This window comes from Juglans microcarpa x Juglans regia, chromosome 3D, assembly GCF_004785595.1.
Source record: "Juglans microcarpa x Juglans regia isolate MS1-56 chromosome 3D, Jm3101_v1.0, whole genome shotgun sequence".
Taxonomy (NCBI): domain Eukaryota; kingdom Viridiplantae; phylum Streptophyta; class Magnoliopsida; order Fagales; family Juglandaceae; genus Juglans; species Juglans microcarpa x Juglans regia.
The window spans coordinates 2,296,327-2,307,384 of NC_054598.1; the positions used below are offsets into that span (position 1 = coordinate 2,296,327).

At 38.1% G+C, this 11,058-nt stretch overlaps 2 protein-coding genes and 1 non-coding gene across 4 annotated transcripts; all 3 read right to left on the reverse strand.

Annotated features, from left to right (window-relative positions):
* Positions 1-908: 908 nt before the first annotated feature.
* LOC121255416 lies at positions 909-3,441 on the reverse strand. The gene is made up of 3 exons (XM_041155719.1): positions 3,213-3,441; positions 2,767-3,117; positions 909-1,907 (listed from the first exon to the last, which is right to left on the reverse strand). Exons 1-3 carry the CDS (start codon positions 3,405-3,407, stop codon positions 1,101-1,103), a joined length of 1,353 nt encoding a protein of 450 aa, XP_041011653.1. The 5' UTR covers positions 3,408-3,441; the 3' UTR covers positions 909-1,100.
* Positions 3,442-3,761: 320 nt separating this feature from the next.
* TRNAV-AAC lies at positions 3,762-3,835 on the reverse strand. Its single transcript has one exon. It is a non-coding gene; the product is annotated as a tRNA-Val (tRNA).
* Positions 3,836-7,330: 3,495 nt separating this feature from the next.
* On the reverse strand, positions 7,331-10,195 carry LOC121255452 (transcription factor bHLH18-like). 2 transcript variants are annotated; one of them, XM_041155793.1, is made up of 5 exons: positions 10,038-10,195; positions 9,829-9,907; positions 9,019-9,561; positions 8,257-8,625; positions 7,331-7,971 (listed from the first exon to the last, which is right to left on the reverse strand). In XM_041155793.1, exons 2-5 carry the CDS (start codon positions 9,862-9,864, stop codon positions 7,897-7,899), a joined length of 1,023 nt encoding a protein of 340 aa, XP_041011727.1. In that variant the 5' UTR covers positions 9,865-9,907; positions 10,038-10,195; the 3' UTR covers positions 7,331-7,896. The 2 variants fall into 2 exon arrangements, with proteins under 2 accessions (XP_041011727.1, XP_041011728.1); XM_041155794.1 differs by having other exon boundaries at positions 9,822-9,907; positions 10,038-10,190.
* Positions 10,196-11,058: the final 863 nt, after the last annotated feature.

Consider the following 11,058-nt stretch of genomic DNA (forward strand, 5'->3'; position numbering starts at 1 on the left):
CAGATGCCACCAACTTTCATAGAAGGGTTGTCGATGTCAAATAAATCTATATTTATATGATTTAATTTTAAAATAAAATATAATTTTTATATGTACATAGGGTAGATAAGGGCGTACCAATATTTTTATAAGAGTAATGCCACTCATCATTTTAATTCTCATCAGCTCATAATGTGATATTAGATAATAAATTTATAAATAAAATAAAATAAATATCATATCATTATAAAATGATGAGAAGATAATAAAAAAATAGATGAATAAATGATGTCGAAACTTTTAAAAGTTCTACCCCATTACACCTCTCTCTCGAGAGCACGGCCCCATGACGTAGTAAGTCGACAAGTGGCATATTTCATGCACAATAATTCGATATGTATTTCGCATTTCGTTTTCCAGAACTAGAGTGAATTTTCTGATCTAAGAAAAAGATAGTACAAGTCAAAGTCAAAATCTGGTAACTTGGGGAGTTCCTACTTCCTAGTCCTTAACAGCCCAGGGAACTATGTAGATGCAGTGCAGTTCGTCTAAACATCCAGCCTAGAGTCAAAGCTGGACCTAATTTGTGGGCCAGTGGCCCAACTGTCCTAGAGTGAAATCCCCGACTCCGAGAGATGAAAGGAAATAGAGCATGTGGGTGTCGCGACTAGCGCGAATTGGAAATCCAAGGTCAATTAAGTACGCATTATCCTTGAACACCATCTTCAGCATGTGGAAGTGACCTAGGAGTGAGGTAGAGTGGTCGGAGATAGAGGTGGAGACGTAAGATGTGGCAGAGGATGTCGGGAAGCCATTGTACAGCATGTGCATTTATTAGTGAAGACAACGAATAAGGTGGGTGGGAAGGGGAAGTGGATTGCTCAACGTAACGTTGGAAGTAAATTTGGAAGTGTGTCTCACCCCCATCATAGATCAAATTAAAAAAACTTTCATATTGCAACAATTTTTACAGTTTTGACTTCTCGTCTATTCTACCTCATCACGTTATATAAATATATATATATAGATATATATATATATATTTAAAAAAAAAAAATCAAGGCTTTCATCTTTACACTTCCTTCCGGTAACACAGACAAAATTAAACCCCCTCCTTAAATTTACAAGGTGAAAGGGTCGGGAGGAGGATGAACTATAGGGGTCTTTGACATCGTCACATTCCCCACAACCAGATTTGGTGCCATAGTGTCCTCCACAAGTACGGGGTTAACTTGTGTGATTTTCTCCGGTACAACCTTCTCACCATCCACCTTTGCCAGAACCTCAAAATGCATGCTCACTCTCTCCGGCTTCGTCCTCCATGCGGGGAAATCCACCAAATCAAATCCATCTCCTTCTTTCAACTTCTTCTCAACCCCAAAACCTATCTTTAGAAACGTCTGAGCTGACACGTCTGCCTTCAACAGCCTGAAGGAACCTTTCTTGTGGGCCTTAGGACCCAGCACAGAAGAGAGCAATGCCTCAAAACCAAGCAAGTTTGAGTTTGAGCCGTTGACAGAAGCAAGAGGCCACATAGTCGTAAAATGACTTGGAGTGAGAAGGGTGGCTTCTTCTTCAAGATCAATAGTGGAAAGGGCCTTTGATGGTGAGAATAACTCCACAAGCCCTGGCGCAAGGCGCTTGAGCTTGAGCCTGTTATTGGAAGAGGACGAAGATGAGGCAGGGCTTGTAAGTGAGGTAGGACCAACAATGCGAAGGGAAAGGAGCGGGGCACCTTGAGCGCGAGAAGCATGGCGGAGCCGTTCCGCCAAGGTTAGAAGACCAGAGGCAAATCCATTTTGGGTTCGGTTTAATGGGAGTGGGAGATCAAGTGGGTGACGTAGGCTTACTGACCTAGCACCCTTGACAGTAACAACTGCACCATCTGCTAAAACAACTTTCTTCAAGACACCGGCATCCACATCATGCTGCAGAAATAAATAAACAAGAAGATCAATGGTGCATTTCCAAAAATTGTGTCCTGTGCAATAGGGCTATGCCTATTTCTCCCATCAATCAAGTTCTTACTTAGCGATCAAAATACAAAATTTCCAAAGATTGTGTCAGAGGACTTCTTACAGATCCTAAAATGAACTCAGTTATTTTTCTATGAATACGCAAGTATGTTTTCCTTTTTATCCTTTATTTATCATTCAATGTCATCTGAAAAGTAAGATATTACATTTTCCATCTTAGATATAAGATATTACAGTCCCCTAGATATTACATCCATAAGATCCCAGTTCGCAATAATATATATGACGCACACTGCAGTTCAAAGCCATAAATAATGAAGAGAATATGAACTAAAATGAATTTCCATTATTTGACAGAAGAATTTTAAAGGCTATTCATGCAATGGAAATTTATTTTCTCACATGCAGGATTGAATAAAAGTTCGGAAGTCCATTCAGACCCTTAAAAATCAGAGATGCATATTTGATATATGGCCGACAGGTACGAATTTATAAACACCACAGAACACCAGTTGTTTCACATCCCTTCTATACAAACTTGCAGGAATCAAAATATGTTGAAACTTCGGTCAAGCATTTGATCTACATTCTTTCCCTATTCAAAACTCCAAAAATGACTAGAGATGTTCTCACAAACCTTCATCCACCCCAATCATCCATATTGTGCTACATGATTCATTGGAAAATCTAAAATGACAGATCATTTTTTTTTTTTTTGATCGGTAAAGAAAATTTTATTGATCAAATGACAGATCATACCGCAAAAACAATACAAATCGACATAAAAATGTAAATAGAAAAACTAACTCACCGGCAGCGAGAGGCGCATATCTTTGGCATCCTGAATCCAGAGCTCCATGGGTCCAGCCAATTGAAACGGAGCGAGAACTGGCAACCCGGGATCCGATTTCCCCCTCTCAACCAGCCCGTTCTGGTCGGCAACAGGTCGGCCCGGCTCCTCCACCCGGAAGATCGGCAAATCCACGTACTCCCAGCGGTTCACATCCTCCAAAAGCTTGAAGGGGAGGACCTTATTGTCAACCTCCACGTCGAATTCGTACGCCACCGAATGCCCCACCTGGGCATCCCTCAGATCGAACCCGGAAACCTTAAAATCATCCGCTTGAAACCCTAGTCCCTTAACGATCGCTTCCTTCAAGTCCTACAAGGATTTGGAATAAACAAACAAATGAATAAAATTCAATTTTTTTTTTCTTTTTTTAAACAACTCATTTCTGTGGGGGGTGTTTCACTTACAGCAATTGCTTTAGGGTAGGGAACATTGAAATCCGACGAGGCATGCAGAGCCGAGGACGACGAAATTGGGATGGTAAGGAGGAAGAAGAGGACTGATAGGAAAGCGAGGGATTTAGAGGCCATCGGAGAGATCGATCGGATTGATTCTCGAAGACACCGGAGGCTTTTTTCCAGTTGCGAATTATAGCATAGCATATATAGGGTTTTATGTTTAGGAAAAGTTTTGACAATAAAGAAATAAATAAAATTAAGAAGGACAATAACGGGAGGCCAGTGATGGTTCTGGAAGAGGGGTGGCGGTTTGGGGTGCTGACGTGGTCCAATGGGAAGGGAGGAAGTGATGCGAGAGAGGAACGTGATTGGTCGGGATTTGTTGGCGGAAGGAAGTTATTTTTGTGATGTGCGATGAAGATCGGTTAGATGACGTGGTAGTAACGAACTAGCCACTAGGAGGCCGGTGAGGGAGGACCATTGAGAAAATGTAAAACCACGCCGTTTGATGGGTCAGATTGATTTGTGTACAAAACAGGGCCATAAAAAGGAAGAAAATGGCGTCGCCCGGGTTCGAACCGGAGACCTTCAGTGTGTTAGACTGACGTGATAACCAACTACACCACGACACCGTCAGTTCGATTAGTAAAAGCTTTATTTATTTCACGCTATTTAACTAATGCCTCAAGGCCCGTATGGCTGTAGATGGGCCTTAAGGTCACTTCCTCTTAGCTCGATATCTGATTTTCAGGCTCATATAGCATTCCTCCCATTCAGGAAAAATATCGTTTGCAATGGGCCCATCTACAGCCATATGGGCCTCTCCGGTCACTCCTTCCGAGGCTCGATTTCTAACTGGCAGGCCCAAATATAAACATTCCTTTCATTCCGAAAAATATTTGTTAAAATTACAATAGCATTGCATTGGTGTTAATATTTATTGGCATCGATGATTTATTCCCACTTTCAGAGTATTTTCTTTTATAGAAATATCATTATCTTCATGAATTTGATCATCTATAACACACTAATTGATGTGATATATTTTTAAATAACTTCTATAAAAAAAACTAATTAAAATGCATAATATCAATTAGTGTTAATTTCTTAGCTCTAAACATACTATAAAGTGGCAGATTTCTATCCCCTATCCTATTTTTTCCCCTCTAATCTAACCTTGCAGGGGAACAAGTGTGCAAGATAATAGACATTGAATTATAGAAATGCTATAGTCACAAGCTATCTAACATACCATATCAAACCATGTCCGTTTATCGATTTACTTTGATGGAATCTCTCATATCATTTTTCATTTTTGTTCCTTCCGGCTATTTAAGTCTCATGCCTTTTCAACAATTTTATACTTTCGCTATTTTTTCTTGGAAGACGTAGAAACCTTACAAATTAGTACACTTAAGCACACTTGTAGCGAAGAAAAACAAGAGAATAATATATATATATATATATATATATATATATATATATATAATACTACTCTCACCGCTCCATTCTACTGCTGTAATTTTTTATTTTTTATTTTTAAATATTTAAAAGTGTTAAAAAATACATGTATGAAAGAAAAAAAAAAAAAATTTCCATAACTAACGGTAGCTCCCAACGGGAGCTGGAAGCTGTGACTATAGCATGATCCTATATTATATATATATATATATATATATATATATATATATGTATGTATACAATATTATATATACAATCCTATATATATGTATTTTTATGACATCCTGTTTGAAAGACCAAGCCAACAGTTCTCCCAAGTAGAGCCATGAAAATCAACACGCTTCCAGCTTTCCCCCACTGAGTTTGCCGGTGATTTGTTATACATCCATACAGAAAAATTAAATTATTTGAAAACCAGCCAAGGAAAGCTTGATGATCATTAAGGTCCACAATTAATATTCCTCAACGGAACAGAACACATGACCAATTATTTCCAGTACTCAAAAGAAAACTGGAAATTAGGGTTGATAGTACTAAATTAATAAAGATTCTTGATTTGAAAACCCATTTTAGTTGCTTCCTTAATCAGTAATGAATACTAAACGATCGAGTCTAGCTACCCAATAAAGTCAAAAGAATAGGTGCATAAATATATATATTGGGTTGTAGAATTCAAAGCTAAAAGGCCACGTAGAAAAGAGTGAGACAGGCTTTCGATTTTCAAATCTTTGAAAACGATCCATGGCACTGCTCATAACCCTAAAATCAATGGAGTTTTACAGTGCTACTTGACCTGGAACTCGTATAAGTTCGGCATGCAGCAGTACTGTCTAACGTCTAAGCTTCAAGGTCAAGGTCGAATATCGCATCTAACTTCAATTTGAATGAGTAGAATACACATACACACACACACACACACACACACAAAACAGACAAGCTTCAAGGTACAGTCAATGCTAACGTAGGAATGTTTTTCCTTCTTCTTAGTTGTAAGCAGTATATATATCCAGTATTGGCATCATGTTCTGCTTGATCCTCTTGTCTTCGGCATGCTTGTTTCCAACCAAACAGGGTCCCATATTCATTGGGATCTTGCCAATTCCATTGAAAAATATTAAAAGCTGATAATGTTCAGTAAGTTTCAAATAATCGACATGCATATTTTCTTCTTGGAATTATAATCCTTTTGACACCACTTGGAAAGGTATACATTTTTAAAAAAAAAAAAAATCTGTAATCAATCTATATGACAGTACGGCTCTAGTATTTTTCTATGTATTAAGAGAATTCAAAAATGGAGAAATAATAGTTGCAGTCGTGAGTGCGCAAACGCCGTGCAATCACTTTGAAAAAAGTGAATAAATATGGGACCCACATGAAAAAATAATAATTTTTTAATAGTGGACCCAACTCTTTTTCAAAGCGACTGCACGGCTCTTGCACACTTCACGACTGCATGTTTTTCCTTTTATTTTCAGAAGAATCTCAGTGTTCTCCAATTAAGGAAAACATAATTCTATTTAGTTAGAGAAAAAGAGAGAGAGAGTCATAGGAAGATCATAATCTTGTGTGGGGACTGAGACAACACAAAATGGTTTGTTGATGCAAGCAACAGTCATTCCCGTTTTGATACCCTTATCATATTCCATATTTTCAGGACTGTCAACTCTTTCCAAGTCATTATCAGACACCAACTCAGTTTCGTTTCACTCAACATGGTAATAACCCTAGTTCTCAACTTAATGGCATGAATGATTCACCGGATCCTTGGCCTACTAGGTACGTATATGTGCAACTGTTATATCTGTGATTACTAGGATATCATTTCATTTCATTTGTTTTGTTGCCCAAGTAGCTTAGTCATCACGACAACCATATTATAAAAAAGAAGACAGAAACTGAAAATAATTGCAGAGAGATTTTAGTACAAAGGCATCTTCTAGCACACAGGACAAGAGATGTCAATTATATACATATAACCTTGAAGTTCTATTTTAAATTTTAGGTGCCCCTTGTGACCTTATAGGCTGAATTATGTCCAAACGCCAGTGGTTGGGAGAAAAGTTTGTTGTGTTTCCTGTATTTTCATTACTTTTCCACAGATATGATGACCTTGGTGTGATTGATACCAAATTAATTGCTTTCATTCTCAATATACTCCAAAAGTTGTCAAAATGAGAAGATGTTCTATCCTCAGTATGTCATGCTTTTGTCCCTCTCAATTATGAATTAATGGATTTTCTCCTAGTTATTTCATTTATTTTACCAAGACACAATTTGTCACACAGTGAAGCAGGGTGTGAACCATCATCAGCACGAAGTACCACGGCAACACTTGCAAGCCAGGAAGGAATATCTGCAAACATTTGCAATGATCACTGAGATTTTGAAGCTCAGTAAAGCTTTGCAACAATTTGAAGAGATCAGGAGGAAGAAGTAGAGACTAGAGCAGAAGGCAGTTGTGTGTGATTTATAGTTCTGTCAGATTCGACAGTTAAAAACTAACTTGAACTTACCAGCTGAAATGGCTATCATTTCAAGAATTTAGCATTAAGATCTTAAGACCTGTTGTCTTCAAGTACATGTTTATTCCACAATGGCCATTACATAATATTTCGAGTTTGTGCTTGACATTCTTGCACATATGAATAATTCAGGGAAGATGCATAAAAAGTCACAATTATTGCATTATATCAACTTAACTGTTACAATCCAATGACATTACAGCATTAAAGGGAGAAAAGAGGGTCCAAGAAGAATTTTCTTTCAAGGTGCCTCTAAAACATGACAAAGCAACAACTACTGAAACAGAGGCCTGCTGGTCTACACTAAAAAACCATTTTCCCTCTTCAACCACTTCAGGAGAGAAGGGGACACAACACAGGTTCAGTTGACATTCTTTCAACATCACACACAAAAAAAGCCCAAACAAGCTGTCATGCCACTCTTTTGAAACAGGTGGGTCATTAACATGGTCAAGAATTTAACCATGCAAAAATTAACATAAAAAAAAACCCACCCAATAAATGGACCTCACAGCAAATAAGCTTAAAAATAAGTGGTCTAAGATGGTACACCATTACAGGCCCTGTAAGCAGAAATTAAGTAAAAAGATAAGACAAAGACCGATTGTATATTTGAGGATTATTCCTAGTCTTCTGAAGCTTCTAGCAGCAGCAAAGAAACTATGAAAGTGTCTATTCCACATCTTAGCTGAAATTGCAACTTGGTTTCACAGGATAAGTTCAAAAGCTGAGCGCAGATTCGTCACAAGATCCTTTACTGTCATGCAGAATCCCTCATCCATCTGCACAATGTTAAGAGGACATTCATGTGGGAGAACTTTTTAAAAGGAAAAATTCTGGTTGCGTGTCGTGTGTGTGTGTGTGTGTTTGAGGCTTCATTTGGTGCAAATATTTTCATTTTTGAGACCTATGAACAACAACAATCTTTTCATTGCAACTCCAAAAGTAGGATTTAGGCCAGGAGCACGAAAAAGTATTGAATTTCCACTCTAAGAAGCTACTATACTTTTAAAGATTTGTGGTTGGAAATTCCCAGATTCGGTCCATGGAAGAATTTAAGAAATAACCTGAGCAATAATAGTGATATCAAGAGCAGAACTCCCAAATGTCATGACACTACTATTAATGACTGTTAGGTGGAGCTTTTCAATTTCAGTGATCGATTTCTCTAGCACTCCTTTCCTTTTCTCGCAGTGAATTCTTATGAGGACATTTTTGTCACAGAACCTTGCTTCAATTTCTGGTAGATGCTCATTGAGCGGTTCGCTGGAGAAGCCTGAGATGGAGTTGTCACCATCAACGAAGAGTTGTGACTTCTTTACAAAGACCACTGATTCTATGTTTTTCTTCGTAGTTTGTTCCTCAAGTGTCTTCACTCGCTCTTGCAGTTGTTTCAGGTATTTAATAGCATCACCAAGAACAGAAGCCTTGTCCATCTGTCAACAGCATGAAAATTTGAGTTGGCATTGAGAGTTCTTTAGCAGAAACACTTGTGTTAGAATTATGTACTACTAATCTCTTGCCTTTTTCAGATGATTTTGATTGAACAATTACAACTGAAAATGACAGAGAAGGAAAACAAGATATATTTTATACAGAGGCGGTTTAACAAGGCTGGTAGATGATTTAGATAAGATACCAAGAGGATGTAGTCAAAGAGATGGTATAGTCCAATTACATATATGTATTGTTTGAAAGCTAAGTTTTTATTTTCTAATCTCATTTTCTTTTTTGTTCTATCAAATCGAGGATAATAAAAATATAAACAAGAGAACAAAATAATCCAAGAGGCAACATCAAGAAAACATAATTTTTAATGAATCTGATACCTTCTTTAGGCCAGGAACTATAGCAGACAAAGCAATGAACCGCTGACTGAGCTTCTCTCTCCTTTTCCTTTCTGCTATAATGTGATCTTGTGTTTGAGAAAGTCTGGTGCTTGTGCTAATCCTCTTACCACCCTGGTAGGCCTTAAATACATAATTTTGGTTCCCCAAGGAACCTTGAGAAATTAAAATATCAGAAGGAAGGGTATTCATGCTCTGGGAACATACTGCCTCCTCTTTTGGCTTTACAATCCCCATTTGATTTGCGTAGTTCGCATTGGCAAATGATAGAACGCTTGGTGTAGGGGGAAGTTGTGGATATGATGCATCTTCAAGTTTGTAAGAGTTCCAGCCGTTGGATTTGAGCTTTTTCATGGGTATGTCAGTACCAGTCTCAGTTGTTGCCATGGCGTTTTTGAGATTGAAGTTTGGATGAGTGAATGAGTGTTGCAAACTCTCTCCAAATGTAGCTGCTAGTGGCAGTAAGCTGAGCTCATCGACAGAGTTCATGTGCCACTGATTGATGAACCTAGGATCCTCCATACCCTGCAAATTTGATATTTTCCTCGTTATCATTATCTTATTGTCGGAAAATGCTCAAATTGCTCCAGAGTACTTGAATCACTCATAAAACCATGTCAGAAACCAAAGTAAGTTCCAAATTGTTAAAGCAGTCAAAGTATATAGAATACCAACAATATTGTTCAAAACAAAAATTTAGTAACATCCTTATTCATAGAACTCCATAAAGGTTGCAGAAGTGCTTCTAGATTTCATGGATAATCATGATTGCAGAAGCACATTACCCCTTACCAGTTCAGATGACCCTCCTATGGAAGAAATCTCCATTAGAAGAACTCCTTTATTGATCAAAAGAGCTCAAGGGAGAAGCCTGTATGAGAAGTCAACAATTGAAGCTGATTAGTTGGGTTTTCAATTCTAATAATCCCATCTCCGAATAACAACAAACAGGCCATCAAAAGTGTTGCTAAGAATGTAGTCTCGGTAATAAGAAAGCTCACCTTTCAGTAATGACCAAAGCTTTCCTTTTTCCTTGTGCCCACTGGAGGATGGAGACTGTCAGCTTCTTCAACATTGGCAGTTCTGGTTCATTATATAGAGGATTATAGTTGCACGTTCTCTATCACGGGTGGTTGTTAATTGGCCATAGACATTCTGATACTCATTGTTTATTGCAATTATGCATAGGAAAATCACTTATTATATCCAAGCGGGTCACTTCAAGCTGACAAATTGGTACTCATCATAACCCATAAGCAAATCACTTTTGTTGTTTTGTGGACTTTTAGGAGGAAGCTTCACCAACTAGCCGCTGAAATTTCATTCAATCCTTTGCTAATCTACACACTAATCCTAAACATGTGGCCCCTCACAAAAGTCTCTATCATAAAGCTGCCGACCCCCCGCCATCTTATTTTCTTCCTTCACATTCAAAATCAAAGCCAATATGTTTACACAGAAAGCTGGTAACCCAACCCATAACAGTTTAATCCCATGTGACTTCAGACGTGTCATCTATAAAAATAGGTTACAAAATAATTGGTTTTAATTCCAAAAGTTTCGTTTGACTTTGTATAGTTTGACCCAATACAGTGGTGACTCGTGGCCAAGTGCACAGATTGTTGAGTCACTGTGGCCTGTCAAACCGACTCATAAAGAGGTCGGCTCATGATTAAACTGGATGACAAGGTATGCAAAGAAATAGTGGTGTATGAAGAAATTCAAACTGGAACAGGGACATATATTCTTTTGAAAACAATCCGAGAAACTTGGAATCAAAAGTTGCTGACGTTGCTGAAGTCGGTAGATCAATGGCAGAGGCCTAAGTTTGACAATGTTGATTACAAACGCAAGATCTGCTATATGGGCAGTACCTCCACAAAAGTTGGCAAAAGGTGGACTTGGTAAAGTGTGAAATGGCCGACCATTTCATTTCTAATTTCTACATAGCTGCATTTTGATATCAAGAGCCCTCAGCAATTACACCATCAGGATACATAAGAGAAAAGGGTCCAGCCAACA